The 16,902-nt window shown below is 39.5% G+C and overlaps 1 protein-coding gene across 5 annotated transcripts in view; it reads right to left on the bottom strand.

Annotated features, from left to right (window-relative positions):
* TRAPPC12 (trafficking protein particle complex subunit 12) overlaps positions 1–16,902 on the bottom strand; it is a 57,270-nt gene that overhangs the window by 381 nt on the left and 39,987 nt on the right. For 2 of the 5 annotated variants that reach the window (XM_086631382.1, XM_086631383.1), the window contains 4 exons: positions 14,597–14,670; positions 7,202–7,300; positions 2,261–2,361; positions 1,412–1,499 (listed from right to left, as the gene is read on the bottom strand). In XM_086631382.1, the coding sequence (XP_086487508.1) occupies positions 1,412–1,499; positions 2,261–2,361; positions 7,202–7,300; positions 14,597–14,670 (362 nt within the window). Of the gene's footprint in view, positions 1–1,411; positions 1,500–2,260; positions 2,362–7,201; positions 7,301–9,451; positions 9,546–14,596; positions 14,671–16,902 lie in introns of those variants that run through there. The other 3 variants (XM_086631385.1, XM_086631386.1, XM_086631384.1) reach the window with 3 other exon arrangements.

The following is a 16,902-nucleotide window of genomic DNA, read 5'->3' as shown; positions in this document are numbered from 1 at the left end:
ACTTTTATATATATATGTGTGTATGTATTCATAAGTGATGAGAGAGAAGAAAAAAAAGAAGTCTAGGATCTGGAGGTACAACAGATTTACTATGTGCTAAGAATTACTATTTCGTGTACGTATGTGTGAAAGTAACTAAACTCCATTATCAATCATACAATCCAATCCTCTTCTTGTTAGCCTCAAGATTTATCCTTTTCTTCTTGTTAGCCTCAAGATCAAGAATGTCCTGTGCCAGCAGGACCTGCTGACTTCTTAGAAGTGAAACACTAAACGACAGAGTCTAAAACAAAATAAAAATTGTATAGGACATTAGTCAGTTAATTTTGAAAGCCAACTGAAACAGATTTCAGAAACTACATGAGCCTCTGCATGCTGTCACTTCCATAGTTATTTTTTTAATGACTTCACTATATCTTCCCAAGTCTTTTTCTCTCTGGCTTACATATAGAAGATCCACATAAGCAACGGGAAGAAATTATCTTATCACAAAGGCATCTACAACTGACTTCAAGTAGATTCAGCAGACAGGGCAGTTTAATTACATTATAAATGATCAAGTCAGGTTCCATTTTCTTTTCTACACAAAACAGGCTTTATGAGTTACCAAAAGAGTCCAACAGTACAAAGTCATACAACATGTTTAGCAGCAGAAACTTTCACACTTTCTGAAAGCTGCAGATAAAGGAAGAACACAGCCTTTTTTAACAGATTCTTTTGCTTTCCCTTCAGGAAACCTCAGTGATCTTGTGCGATTTATAATCCGTGCGATTTCACAGCCTGCAAAACGATGCGATTCATGTGCTGCTTAAACTCGGCCCCCCAGTCTTTAAATGGCTTTGAATCAGGCTACTGGGGGTAAGCTGTCTCGGTTCTTAGGAATGCTCCTACATGACCATGCACTGAAAGCTGCCAAATGTAGAAAACCCAAAAGTAAACAAGCAGCTCTTCTTCAACATCTCCTCTCGTGATGGGAATCCAAGGCGCTCTGATATGCAACGTGTTAAAAACGTCATGTTTAAAATTACAATATCCCTTTGATGTTGTGTGAAATCAAGTTAATCTTATATACATTGTCAGCTGCCAATTCTTTTTCTGACATGCATGTCTACACTAAAAACAGTGAATGCAAAAAAAAAAAGTGCTTTTGCAAAGATCCCGTAAAACATAATGTTTTGGAATTTCTATGTGCATGCCTAAGTATTCATGCCCTTCATATAGACTGGTTCTTCACTTCCCAACCCACTTTGTATCTTATCCTTATGTATACTAAAAACCCTTTGGCACACATGCCACATCCAATTTTTCTCTAAAGCTCTGAGCATACTCTGGGTACTAATTAAATCCACACATGAAGCATTACGAGAATAATTTAGGTGTTCATTATAAATGTAGCAATTTGGAGATTTACCACAGCATTTGACGAGTCGATCCTTAAAATTTCTGTGAAAAATCGATGAGCTTCTGCAAAATTATTCTGACCGAGATGAAGAAATGCTCTAGAAAGTAAGTGACATATGAATGAGTTCTCCTCAAAAACCCAAGGTGATAATATATTTTAAAAAGAATGGACACCATTTTTTATTTTTCCTGTTATAGATGTGAGAGTTTCTGACATTTGCTCTTCACGGTGTAATTACAACCAGCAAGGAGACACTGATTTACTTCATATATTCTGCCTACCAAAGCAACAGTCTTCACTGTGTTTTTATTAATTTAAATGTAGATACTCTCTTCCTAGAATTATTTCTCGTCATGAAATTAGCCATGCTACATAATTTTCAGAGCACTTTTGAATAGTATTTTCTAAATATATTAGGCCAATGTGCTAACCGTTACAAACTGAGCCCCCATCATACAGCTCGATTTACTACAATGTATTCCAGCATTCCTTGAAACTACCAGGCAGTAACTTTACTAGCAGATCTGATTGTAGGATAAGGGCTCAAAATAGCTTCTCCTCTCCTTATTTATGCAAATGTATATTGAAAAAGCAAAGTGAAAACATGCAACACCTGGAAGAATGAGAAAAAGCTTTGTAAAATCAACTGAAGGATCACAATTACAATCCAGGATAATATGACTGTACCGAGCAATACAGATCTCCTGGGTCTATATGCCATTCAGTTCCACTTATGACAGATGTAGTTACATAAAAGAGAGAAAGAGAATGGGATTGTCTCAAGGGTAGTTTAATGCTCATAAAGCGTACTTTTCAAAACTATATTTTAAAGTTTCATTTAGCTATTAAATTATCTACCTGTTCATTAAAACCATAATTTGGCTCTGTGGTCCATCCAATTTGTGAGTCACTTTTTCAACGTCTTGAAAATATTTTTCTGCAGTTTTTATGTCTCCAATCTAGACAGTAAAATCATAAGAAAGTTACCACAATAAGAAGAAAAGAGATCCAACTTGATTAGATCTATTACAAAGGATAAGACCATGAAAACATATCAAAGTTCATTGTCTAATTGTTTGGTACCAAGCTGACTGGGTAATGTCTGTTATCAAACAAAGTATTTGACGAACCATGTTAAGATCATGAAAAGAACTCCAAAAGCATGCACAGTTTTATCTAAGGTAGTGTTTCTCAGCTGTGGGTTGTGACCCAAACTGGTCACTGCCAGTATCAGGGAGACAGTCCATTTGCAGATTGAAAAATACTGGGGAGTGGATCATGTAGTCTGAAGAAATGAGGGATATGAAAGCTGGCATAAAGAGGAATAGATTTCACGGGAGGAGGAGGTGGGGAAGGGGATACCTAGAAAGAAGGGGTATTTCACCTAAGGGTATGTCACATACATCGCTATTTGAAATGAAAAAAAAAAATCTTTGAAAAAGGCCTGTTTGGTAAATACGTTAGCAATGTATGTTTCACAGAAGGATATACTCATACTTTCGGTAAGGTTTCACAATACAGTATCTGATTTTGGGCTGCAGAGATGGAAGGAGAAGAAAACTTAGTACTGGCTAAAACAAATCTTAGTTTTAGTGTAAAACTAAACTAGTTCAGGAGCACAAAGCCATGGAAATGAGGCAGCCCTCAGGTGAGGAGACTCAGGGGGCCCTCAAGAGATCACCTGTTTGTTCAAGAACAAGACCAATGTTACCAAAATTCTTGTGACAACTGTGCTGAAGTCTCTTAAAGCTCTCAAATATGTGAATATTACATAGCCTCCCTAGGAAACTTATTCCAGAATTCTTAAATAGCTCTAGTATTAGAAAATACACTCTAAATCTAGCTTGGTGCTGCACCTCAACTTTTTGTCCTATCCATAGTGGTCAGGAAGAATAGTACAACTCCTCTTATTTAACAGCTTTTTATATACTTGCAAATTTTTATTACACTTTCTCCTATGTTTCTTCTTCTAGAATGAGAATCAATTTTCAAGCAAATCAGCGTTCACCCCTTTCTCATAGATAATGCTTTCTGGATTTCTCTGATCATTCCTGCTGTTCTTTAACTCTCTCCCGTTACTTCACATCCTCCCTGAGTGCCTGCTGATCTCCAGCTCATCTCTCACCAGCAGTGAGAATAGAAGAATTACTTTATGTTCCACATGTGAATATGAAGTTTGCTTTTATGCTGCAGTATTTTGGAAGTCCAATTTGTTCACCCATGTGTAATTCGCTCACCCTTAGCCTAATTACTTTCTACAGAACAGTGTCTCGTTAGTTGTTTCCCATTTTGTATTTGCGTATTACTCCCAGTCTTTGGTAGAGTTTTGCCTTTGCTGTTTGAATCACAGCCAATTTAACATTTCAGTTTCTCAACTTGTCAAGATTATTTTGCATTCTGATCCTGCCCTTCATAGCATCTGTACCACTCCCATCTTGGTATCATCTGTACATTTTACAAGCACGCTTCTAATTTCATCCTACAAGCACCTAAACAAAAAAACTGCAAACCCTAGAGATCCTTGTGGAAAAGATCATCTAGCAAGTCTTTCTAGTCTAGCAGTGACTGACTTTCCAAGTACACTTTTGAGACACAGCAAACATCCATCTTAAGGTTTAATCTATATTTCTTCCCAGTTTGCTTATGGGAGTATCAGAGAGGCAGTATCCAAAGCCCTACTAACATCACGAATGTAACAGACACTGCTTTACCTCTAACTGCAAAACCTCTCCCTTGACAACACCAAGAAATTACTCCTTACATTTAGAGGATGATCCAATTGAACATTGCACTCAAAGACGCAACTGTCCATCTACCAAAGCATTTATGGACTCTATCTAATGAAGCAGATGCATTTCTCCCAGAAGTGACGTAACTGGACTCAAACAAAACAAACATTATTCATTCTAAAAACTTATACATTCAGTTATCATGACAAAAGATACAATTTCTCTCTGTAAATACCACTAAAGATGTAAACGACCAAGAAAATAATTACATTTAACTAAAGGATAATGCTGGCACAAGTGTAAATTAATCTGTCCTTGAATATTTTTAGCCTGGAAATTAGAAGGAATCCCCTAACCATGAGAATAATCAATTTCTAAAGCAAACTACCAGTTTGCTCCACTGGGAGCTTGATGAGTCCAAATATAATATGCTTTGAGACTAATCACACCATATTTGAAGTGTTCTAATTTCTTAGCAGCATCTTATATCTTCTCAGCAAACATGCCAAACTTTTAATTCTCATTTTTTCCACAAAACAGTTGGGAAAACAGGGGAAACAATTTTTTTTTTTTTTTGGCAGAACATTTAAAGGAAAAAAATAGTTTTAATTAGTAATTAAAATGTTAAATATTTAAAGTGGTCTTCATCACTTCATTTTATTTAACTTAGTTCAGAAAACATGACATCATTATCTAATAATAACTAGCACTTTGAATAAAAATGAAAATTCCTCTGTTAATTTCAAATAATCTTATCCTTTAAAAAGCCTGCAATATAATATGTGCTTAAGTTTGTTGTCTGTATGGAAACCAAGCTCCCTGTCTTCTCAGGGATATAACCTGGACAAAATAAGGAAACTCTCAATTTTTTTCTAGATGGAGGTGGCAGTTAGAATCATAGAATCATAGAATGGTTAGGGCTGGAAGGGACCTTCAAAGGTCATCTAGTCCAACCCCCCTGCAAGGAACAGGGATATCTCCAACTAGATCAGGTTGCTCAGGGCCTTGTCCAACCTGGCCTTGAACGTCTCCAGGGATGGAGCATCCACCACCTCTCTGGGCAACCTGTTCCAGTGTTCTACCACTCTCATGGTAAAAAATTTTTTCCTAATATCCAACCTGAACCTACCTCCCTCTATTTTAAAACCGTTACCCCTTGTCCTATCATAACTGGCCCTCCTGAACAGCCTCTCCCCATCTTTCCTGTAGGCCCCCTTGAGGTACTGGAAGACCGCTATAAGGTCACCCCGGAGCCTCCTCTTCTCCAGGCTGAACAGCCCCAACTCTTTCAGCCTGTCCTCATAGGAAAGGTGCTCCAGCCCTCTTATCATCTTCGTGGCCCTCCTCTGGACCCTCTCCAACTGGTCCATGTCCTTCTTATGTTGGGGACTCCAGAACTGGACGCAGTACTCCAAGTGAGGTCTCACGAGGGCAGAGTAGAGGGGGAGAATCACCTCCCTCGACCTGCTGGCCACGCTCCTCTTGATGCAGCCCAGGACGCGGTTGGCCTTCTGGGCCGCAAGAGCACATTGCCGGCTCATATTGAGCTTCTCGTCCACCAGTACTCCCAAGTCCTTCTCCTCAGGGCTGCTGTCGATCCATTCACCACCCAGTCTGTATTTATGCCTGGGATTGCCACGACCCAGATGTAGGACCTTGCATTTGGCCTGGTTAAACTTCATGAGGTTGGTACGGGCCCACCTCTCCAGCCTGTCAAGGTCCCTCTGGATGGCATCCCTCCCTTCCAGCGTGTCGACGGCACCACACAGCTTGGTGTCATCGGCGAACTTGCTGAGGGTGCACTCCATGCCACTGTCCACGTCACCGACAAAGATGTTGAAGAGGGCCGGGCCCAACACAGACCCCTGAGGGACGCCACTCGTGACCGGTCTCCACTTGGACATTGAGCCGTTGACCACTACTCTCTGAGTGCGGCCATTGAGCCAATTCCTTATCCACCGAGTGGTCCATCCATCAAACCCATGCCTCTCTAGTTTAGAGAGAAGAATGTCGTGCGGGACAGTGTCAAAAGCTTTGCACAAGTCCAAGTAGATGACATCCGTTGGTCGACCCTTGTCCACCGATGTTGTCACCCCATCGTAAAAGGCCACCAAGTTGGTCAGGCACGATCTGCCTTTGGTGAAGCCATGTTGGCTGTCACCCACCACCTCCTTGCTCTCCATGTGCCTTAGCATGGTTCCCAGGAGAATCTGCTCCATGACCTTGCCAGGCACAGAGGTGAGGCTGACCGGTCTGTAGTTGCCCGGGTCCTCCTTGTTCCCCTTTTTAAAAATGGGGGTTATGTTCCCTCTCTTCCAGTCATCGGGGACCTCGCCAGACCGCCACGACTTCTCGAATACAATAGCCAGTGGCTTGGCAACTTCATCCGCCAGTTCCTTCAGGACCCGCGGATGGATCTCATCAGGTCCCATGGACTTGTGCACCTTCAAGTTCCTCAGATGTTCTCGAACCTGGTCTTCAAGTACAGTGGGCGGTGGTTCATCCTCACAGTCCCTGCTAGTTCTTTCCACAGCTTGGGTGGTAAGACAAGAGGCTTTACCAGTGAAGACTGAGGCAAAAAATTCATTGAGTACCTCAGCCTTCTCTATGTCCCGGGTAACCAGAGCACCAGTATCCTTAGTAACCAGAGCACCAGTATCCTTAAAGTATCCTATCCTATCCAGTTAGACAGTTTGACTGAGAGCTGCATGCAGTGTGAAGCAGTGAGAAATGAGATTTTTAGTGAAATTCTGGCTCACTGAAGTCAACAGGAACTATACCATTAGTTTTGGGGAAAGCAGACTGTTTGTCTTCAATTAGATTATCACCATAATTTTCTACAGCATGTTCTTTGTTCACTAATGTACATGTGTACACTTTTAATATTTTAGGTGCCTTATATGTCCCAACCTTATCTAATATCACATGGTAGACTTTTTTTGTTTTGACCACTGCCTCTACAATTTGTTACATGCCCTATAAAAACAGCTATAGTTTTAAATGCAACAATTATGCAGTACGTAGCTGTCAACAGCAATATTACCTAGCAGATTTAGAATAAAATGCATACCTGAAGGAAAATCCTTCCGATTCCACTCAACAGCTGAGGCTCTTGCTGTGGGTAGTATTTGATGACGGTGTGATAAGCATCTACAGCAAGCACATAGTCCTAAGAGGTGAAAAGCACATAACCAGATATTTAATTTCAGCATTCTTCAGTCTTTATGTTGCCTTCTTTTTAAAGACATATTAACACAGAATTGAAGTAATTGCAACTTGTCAGCGAGACAGAATTTCTATTACAGTAGGCACTAGTAGTTGACTATATTGTCTTTTCTCAGTTATACTGGAACTGCATACACAGGGGATCTTCCCTGTTTTTTTTTGCAACTGGATCATATTCTGTTTGTAGCTAAATGCCAAGTACAAAAATTCTGAACATTTACTCTTCAGCTTAGATTATAATTTAGGATGAAAGTCAAAAGCCTTCTGTGTGACTGGGGTATACATACTTGAGAAGTGTCTCATGTTTCAAATATGTATATATAATTTACATGGTTTAACAAACTATGTTCTGAAGCTTTGCGAACTGCTTTTAGCACACGCTCTTGTGAAAATTATTATGTGACAGAAGCTGCAATTCATGCACATTTTCAGATGGCAAACTAGCACTGCTGCCAAGGGAAAAAGACCTTTTCTATCCTTCCCCCCAAACCCTCATTCCCTTCTACCATACCGTGTAAAACAAAAATGAGCAGGTAATCTAAATAGAAAACCAACTTGAGCTAAAACTAAGTGAGAGGTGAGCTGGTTCCAAACTCCAGGAAGCTTTACAAGTGACCCCCCCGCCACATGCCTGCACAAAGGCCATACTGATAAGTGGCAGCTCTGAGATGTGCCTGCTCAAGATGCAGTGCAACTGTACCCTCCAGGTAACGACCAGTGACAGAGGATTAAACAAAACCATGGTCTCATTTCCCACAAGAAACACACTCCCCTGTGACTGGTTTCTGCAGTCCAGCTGTTTCATGGTTAAACCGCAGTAATTCAATGATCTGGTCAGTAAATGACTTTTAGAGAAACATGCTCTACGCTGTCTGGAAGACACGTAGTACATATATTCACAGGGCTGCACTGGCCTCAGCTATAGCTTCTTGGAGCAATTCAGAGCAGAGGCAGAGAAAACTTGCGTTTGCTTATAAAAAACAGGTGTATGCAAAGACAGAAGACTCTCTGTGCTGTACTAATTTGGTGCTTCCTGGCAGTCCTGCCCTTCAACTTAATACAAGAATTTGTAGTGAGTGTTAGGAAGCAAAAGACATCAAAGAATAATCTTTCTAAACTGCACAGACATCTTGGGATACTCTCTACCCTACCATTTTTCTTGGTGAAATTATAGTGCTCATTTAACTTGTCCCTAATGTGATCACAGGTAATGGTAGAGGTACTTTTTCTTCGTCTGCTGCTTATTCTGAAGAGGCAATGTGCCTCAGGTGTAATGAATTTCTTTTCCTGAGGTCACACTTAAAACGATTGAACCCTACTTAACCCGTGCACCAGGCCACCATTTGGAACACAGTAATTGTTTCATACACACAAAAAATCAAGAGAAGTCTTTGGAGTCTGATCTGTATATGAGAGAAATTACATGTCCTATAATAGTAGAGGCTACCTCAAACAGCCTAGGAGGCATTCTGCAGGACCTTTCTTTCGCAAACAATTTGTATATTGTGGGTATAATGATTAATTCTGAACAGTTAATTATTAACATGTGGAGTTTATTCCAGTTCTAGTGTGCCATGCCACGTTCAGGCTTATTGGCAACGGAAAGAGTTCAGAGCAAAGACAAAAGGCCATATACACAATAATATGTTTATTTAAATTCTGATTTATTTAGCATTCAGAACTCAAATGTGCTGAAATTTGCGCTACCAAATTTTCTCATAAATTTATGACTTAGGAAAACGTCAATTTTCACATTTAACAGCTCTCACTAAAGGACTTCATTGATCATGGAGTCCCATTGTGTCAGGTAGGCATAAAAAACTCGCAATAGGGACCCTCTGAACTGGCTCCTTAGAGAAACTCCAGCCATGCTTGTATTAGCTATTAATACCTGCAGGAGCATCATTTATAAAATCTGAAGGACTGTCTATGACTGTGAATTTTATCCCTTTAAGCATAAAATGTGCTCACTGGACAAGTAATTTTATTATATCAAATTCTAGCTTTTGTGCTCCATGTCTTCCATTCTGTGCTCTAAAGCTGCCCCTTGCTCAGTGCTCACTTTCATGCACTCTGTAAGGCTTAGGCTACACACCAAAGATGCACAGCACAACCACGAGGGATGTGGGCTTCACAGTCACCTCCCCAAACTGATGTAGAAACGAGTCCCAGGAGATCATGCAGCTAAGCTGAAAGAAAAGTGCTTCTGTCAGCATAAGTTTACAGCGTAGCACGAAATGACTGCAGAAACGTCTCGGCCAGAAGCGGCTGCGCAAGGGGCACTGTTTGCCCAGTGATAACACCACGGGCTCCCCCGCATAGGCAGCAGCCAGCTCTGGTAGGAACAAGCAGCCAAGGAACGTCTGGGAGGCCCATGCTGCAGGGGCTTCATGGGTGTGGCCTGGTCAGGCAAACAAACCCTCCTCTCCTTTCGCATTCCCTATCAAGTGATGACGGTACATCACCACATGCGTTATAACTAGGAGTATGTAAACATTCACACCTCCTAAAATGTGACAGTAGAGGTGAAGCATTAAGAATTTATGCCCTTTGTTTGTGAATATGGCTCCCTGTTTCCATACGACGGCACAGCACATAGCAGCTGTGCTTATCTACCCCATGCCCTGCAGGACCTGTCACAGTAATGGGACACATTTCTTCAAGAAGATGACAAGAGGCTAAGTTATATATGTCCAAAGCCAGTCCTAAACATAGGCAAGGATGGCTCCAGGATGAAACTGTAAAATGTTATCACAGTACCCAGGCTTGTTGCTAAATACAATCTCATTCTGTAGTTACTTCAGCATCCCACAGTGAGTTTTATATGCATTTACTCTTCCCCTCACAGTATCATGGAAGCAGCAGTAGATTTTCTACAGTGCCCTACATGGAAAAATACCATTCTGTATCACATGTTAAGTTACAAAACCATCTTATCTGACAGTTCCTTCTGAAGCAGTATATTGTAAAGTAGGTGAGATTTACTCTCATTTACTACAGACTTTGTTTTCATTCCCAGCTTTGCTAATGTGACATGGTATAAGAAAAATTGTCTGTGAGAATGATAAATAGACACCCTCCCAGAGGAGCGGAGTCTTGGTTGATACAAATTATGGTTGTGAGGAGTAAGACACATTAGGTACTGCCAGTAAAAGCCCCAGTGATTACAGCTTGTGATCTTAAGATTTAAGGGTGGGGCTGATGTATTGTCATGGTATTTAATTTCTAAAAACTGCAAGCCTTCAGATTTTCCACACCTTCATAAAAAAATCTTGAAAGAAGGACTGAAGTTACAGAATTCAGGATATGAATGAGAGCTGGCCTATTGTTTTATAATTCAGTATCTCTTTTGTTATGAAAATGTGGAGCTAACATTAAATATACTCATCCAAAATAGTTCTAGTAAGCCATTGGATCTACTTGCGCAAAAATGGCAAGTGAGGCTTGTTTTTCCTTTGATGCACTGCAGTGTAACTGTATTTCCCTTCATCATCACTGCATTATACATTTTCATGTTTCCCTCACCACCACCTTAAGTCCTTAAAATATTAATTATGAGATATTTAGAAATCAGCATAAATGACCATGACGTGTAGAATGCTGAGAGTAGGTTCAATAAACCCTAGACTAAAAATCAGCTTTAATTATACATAGTGTATAGTTCATAAATACTACATTTTGGGAAGAGAGGACAGGGACAACTTATCCTTTCTCTCTATCTAGTGCACTTGTGGAAGGGTTATGAAAGCAGAGATTCACAGTGTTATGAATCTGAAGAGCAGTACTGCAGCGCAGTTAGGCAAAAGACATGATGATTCCTGCAGTCTTTCTCCTTTAAATCGTGGAGGAAACAAAGTCCTTAGGCATCAGTCCCTTGTGTCATTAGTACAAGCTGTTACCTCCTCCTTTGTACGGTTCTAATTGCATTAGACCAAAATTAAAATCAATTCTAATGCTTTTGTTTTTACGAAGGGCAAGCTCTACAAAAGCTAAGACAACACTGAAAAAATCTAAAAAGTGCAAAATGTGCCTTTAATTAGAGTGCTTTTATAATATATATGGAAAGTACTTACGTGTTTATTCCTCAGAGAGGTAAAAGTCTGGTAAGACGACGTCAAAAGTGATTTTAGCTCAGACAAAAAGAACTTAAAAAGTTTTCAAGACACTTCCATGGTGATTTAGTAAAATGACAGACGTTTTGCAATTAGATTGTTGAAATGAAGCAATGCACATCATCAGTTGCATTTTAAATGAATATTCCCTCATGCTGCTACATTCAGGGTATGGTAAATTTCTGGTTCTTGTAATGGATGTCTACAGTGACATTTTATGTGGTCTCCCCTTGCCTTCCTGCTATTTCCACCTCCTCCCTTAAGCTGCCCGTTGTTTACGTGAAACGGGAAAAGCTGATTCAGTTGATATGACTGAGATCCATCATTTCTTTGTTTTTGTCACTCAGTTAAGTCCAACAGCAGTGCACAGAAGGGAGCTAGAACATATTTAAGAAAGGTTGAACAAAGAAAAGGCGATGAACAGGAAAAGACCATATATTAAGACTGCCTTAAACTGCTACCGAAGTCACACAGATAAAGGGACACAGCAGGTGGAATTCAGTACCTAGGAAAGATGGCCCCAGGGTAAAGGAGACGTGTGAGTAATTTCCTGTTTCACTATAGATTTCCTGCACAAGTCTGGGTGAATCACTTCTTTGCATCTCACTCACTACCTCCAATACAATATACCCCTCCATCTCAATAATTTAATGAGATGTTTAGCTACGAAAGTAATGAGGCCACATTTAAAAAGACGAAAATCATTGTGCTACATAAACAGAATTCCTTGAGTCAGATAAGTAATGCAGAAGAGAGAGGACAATAAACCTAATTAGAGTTGAGAATAACTGAAGTAGATTCGAATAGTTATAGGTCCAAAATCTAATCAAAGTCTTTTTTTTTCATTTTCAAGAGTAAATCCTGACAGGATTGCTCCTTATTAAATATTACCAAATTTTTTTGGCCAAAGAAAGAGCTTAGTAAAAATAAGGTAAGTTTTTCTTTTTTTTATACCAATGTCACATAGTTTTACTTTAATAAATGGTTACTATTAATCTACTAATAGCATAAACTATTCTATTCACCTAATAGTACTTGGAGATCAAATAAGACCATATTGCAATATTATAAATGTTCACTAGATGGCAATAGAAGGCACTGACTTGGAAAAAGGTTTGTGTTTTTTTTTAAATTACATACACTTGAAATACTTGAATAAAAACAAATGTAGTTTTTAAAGTGTACTACATAACAGCAAAAAAATGTGGAACTGTTCAATTAATATAATTGTTCATGGGAGAATTAACCAAAGTGTGTTTAAAAATTATTTGAAGAAATAGTTTCGTACTCAATACTCTATAAGGTGGAGAAGACAATTATAGCATTGCTGCATGTTAGAATGGCCTTTAAAATTACTAAACTTCTAAACAGCCAATATAATTCTCTCACAGAGGACCTGTCACCTAAGTGAAAAAATTAACTTCACGTACTACTCTCATTTTAACTGCCATATGACTAGGTTTGAAAAATCTTTCTTAAAAACTCTCTATTCCTCCACATAGGGATATTTCTGAAAACAGAGAAACTCACAACTACTCCATAGCCAATGCAAATTTTAGATGGAAGTAATTATGCATTAACATGCAGTTGTGGGTAACCTGGAAGTTACTGTGGAGCCATAAATTTCTAATGTAACAGCTGTGAGGTAGGGCCTAAATACAACTGGTCTTAAGTATCTGAGCTGCAGTATTTCTGAAGTACCATTTTCAAAAAGCTGATTATTGGTATTTACAAATATATTTTTATTACTAGAAGAATATAGCACTAGCAGGACCAAACCAGAAGAAAGGTGAGAACTGTGCATGCACATGGATTTGTGTGTACACGAAAAGAAAAACACTGAAAGTGTTAAAAACAATTCACAGTCAAAAGTGAAGTGAACTTACTGGAAAAAATATATTACCAGCATTTTCTTATTTATACATTCTATTTTGTTTGGGAGAGCAACTTGTGCTTTTCTCCACTCGCTTTTTGCAAAAGAAAGTTCCTTAAAAACTGAACTTACGTCAAGTACCTACTTCAAAACACAAATGCTTATTAATTCTTAAAATTCTTAAAAACACCTCATGGTTTAATGGAAAATTATTTCTATCAAAGACAGAAATGTTCTGATTGCAGTATCGGTATTAATACAAATTTCTGTTTTCCCTGATTGTCATAAAAAGGATATTCCATTTCATGTAAAGCAGTATTTAGATAACTGGATCTTATCTGAAAAATCCATGCTTTTTGAGATACTGTAACATTAAGAATGGAGCCCCATTTGGGAAGTAGCTTAGGAAACATCAGAAGGTCAGGTTTGTCATGACCTTGGGCAATCAAAGAACAGGGAGCAAAGAGTGCAAATCTTGGCCTGAGAAGATTACACTGCCAACAGCTCTGCTCTGAGGCTGCTGCTGCTAATTGATTTGTGAAGTACAGCTAAGCTCAGGATAACAGCAGTTTGTTGCAAGCTCAGAATGGCAATATACCTATTTCCCTGACCATGAGTTGAGTGCCAAAAGTTTTATTTCTACTTCCTGAATGCAAGGAGAAGCTAAGAGCCTTGCACCAAATGGAGCAGGATTGCCTAAAGAAGTAAGGAGGAATCAAGGGAAAAAAACTCACCAGTGGAAGCTAGTTACTTTTATTCCTTTCTCTTCTGCCCCTACCCACCAGTGGGGATTTAAACTTGAAAGATTATCTTACAGTTGAGATAGGTTGAAAAGGGAGGATGTATTTACATGTTCTGGATCTTCATCATATAAAAAGGCTACAGTATTATTAACCCTCACAAACAGAGCAACATTCCTAGTCCATAGTTTGAAAAAGAGCACGTAATTGCTTTTAATTACAGCATTAAGTGTTTGAAATATTTAATTTAAAAATGCAAATTCTGTATTGTTATTGCATGTTCTCCAGGATGATTTGGGGAGAAATAAGTACAGATATGTTCCCAGAGAACATTACTGTAAATGGTTATCTATTAAATAAGACATTATTAACTCTAATTAATTCTTCACTGAGCAAAACCTCCATGCAGATTCAGGTAGTCTTCCCTTACCTATGCACCAGTAATTCTCTTGCACTTTCTCTGACATTCTATTCTGGAATATACGGTACCTCTGCAGTTGCTGCCACCCACGTACCTTCATCATTAGCAGACAGTTTGCGATGGAGTACATCACCCGGCCCAGACGTGACCTCCACAGCTGAACAGAGGCTGCAAAACAAGAGCAGCTTGTGAATTTGCACAAATAAATTAGAGGTTCTTTCTTGCCATCAATTATTGGTCCTATGAATTACGATTTTGAAAGATCCCCCTCGTTAACACCACTGGGTTTTAGCCTAGAATTTTTAATTCTCAGCCATGCTGCACCATCAGACAGAAAATCCTGCTTCTCTCCAAGGGAATTGCTCAAGCAGCTCTGGGGACCGTACAGGATTCAGCAACGAGAGCAATAGACAGCCGCTCAGCTTTGAGCTCAGACCAAATTTTAAACACCAAAAGAAGCCACGCATTTTCCAGTATCAGAACAAAAGGTACATAAAAAGATGCAAGTGATAACGAGTATCAGTTTAAAAACATGTAATCTACAGCATTAAATGTGATAAACTGAAAAATCAAACATAGCTCAAATGTCATTTCAGAGCCAAAACATGTAGGGTGAGAAGTGTCTGAGTCTGGGACTGTTTGTGCTTGCCTCTGGCTTAGAGATATGCTGGAAAAATCTGCCAAGCCTGTCTGCCTTCCCCATGCTCCTGGAGCTTGCAGGCATTAAAAGCTGCAGCAGCAGATTTCTCTCTCTTGCTTTGCAGACAGACTCCTGATGTAAGAGAATGGTTCATATAGATCCTTATTTTCCCTTGTGTTACAGTACCATAGATCAATGCTAGAAATATTTCTCTAATCCTCGAAAATAAACATTAGGAGTATTAATTTAGAACATTTGGAAAATAAACGTATCTCAGTCAATCTGCTGTCAAGGTCACTGTAATGATTTGAAAGGGGGGGAGGAAACGGAGAAGAGGCTATTTCAATGAGATTGTGATCACTGAGATCAGTCATTTGTATCAATAATGTAGTCTCTGATGAAAGCATGGCAGCTTACATAGATAATTCTTTCCGCACACATAAATGCCATTACAAATAAGAAGAGAGCTTGGTGAAAATGTCTACACCTCTTTCTAAAAAGAAACACTCCTTCAATTGTCTCCAATAGCAATACAAAAAAAACCAACCCACGAATATTCCCAATTTATCTTTGTCAAAAGAGGGGCATAATGTGGGGCTCAAGACTCAACCCAGTACTTCATCCACCGTACCTTGAAATCATTCACTACTCCTAGCTTTTGTTTTAGAAACTCCCCCTTGACCACATATCCCTACTGCTATTAATGGAGAGGATGCTGTAAACCATGGGCAAACATTTTATGATACATTTCTCTTTCTTTCCTTGTGAGTGTCTCTAAAACCTGGACAAAATTAAATAACCCTCCTTTATTATTTAACTTAAATTAATCTCTCCTTTTTGCATGTCCTCATAGTTTGGTAACCACATTCAGCTTTTTAGGACTTAAGTGATAACTAATGAGATGTTGATTCCTGCAGTAGAGATACCTAGGTTTCCTGTTAATGGAATAGCACGAGCTATGTTCTCAGAAAGAACTCCCAAGCAGACAGACCAGATGTCTTCTGTGCTATAAACTGAACAGGAATCTGATCTGGAAAGTCTGTAGCCTTGTGGGATGAGGCATTTTAGCACTGGCAGAAAGGGGTTAAAGAAAATCTGCAAAGCAGTAAAAAAAATCCAGCACCCAACAGCAGACCATCCGATGTTACTCAGATGCCTGAAACTCTCTCTGCAGGTCCAGGCAGCCATGCTTCCACTCCGAGTATTTGTTTTCCCTTGTTATTTATCAAGGACTCTGTACTCCACACTGCCATTCATTTCAATAGGAGCTCGTGCACTGAGAAGTTGCAAAATTGGCATCTTATAGAACATGTTCCCAGACATGTGGTGCAATGCTAAGTCTCTCTGCCTGTTGAAAAACTGGCAAATGAGGTGCTCTGTTCCAGACTAGAGGAGATGAACGTAAATTCACTGGTGTGGCACCTTCTTACACCAGCAATAAGGAAATTACATGCGAAGCATAATCCCCATAATGAATTAAGGCTGTCTTCACATAAAGTTAATAAGGTTTGCTTCAGCTAGTCTCACATTAAAAAAAAAAAACAAAAAAAAACCCATTATCAGCCTCCTGGAGCTCCAAATGCAGTGAAGAAGCAGACAGGGAGCAGACCTGGCTGACCTCCACAGACAACAGCAGTCTGCAAAGGTCCCATGGGCTTTTTGGCAGTCTTAAACCTACAGGCAGCTGCACAGTAGACATACGAAGATCTCTCCAAATTTTCAGCAGCCTTGTCCCTTGGTAACTACTAGCTGCTGCTTTT

This window comes from Tauraco erythrolophus, chromosome 2 (genome assembly GCF_009769465.1).
Source record: "Tauraco erythrolophus isolate bTauEry1 chromosome 2, bTauEry1.pri, whole genome shotgun sequence".
Taxonomy (NCBI): domain Eukaryota; kingdom Metazoa; phylum Chordata; class Aves; order Musophagiformes; family Musophagidae; genus Tauraco; species Tauraco erythrolophus.
The sequence above is the reverse complement of the archived record's forward strand: the minus strand, read 5'-3'. Positions and strand labels throughout refer to the sequence as shown.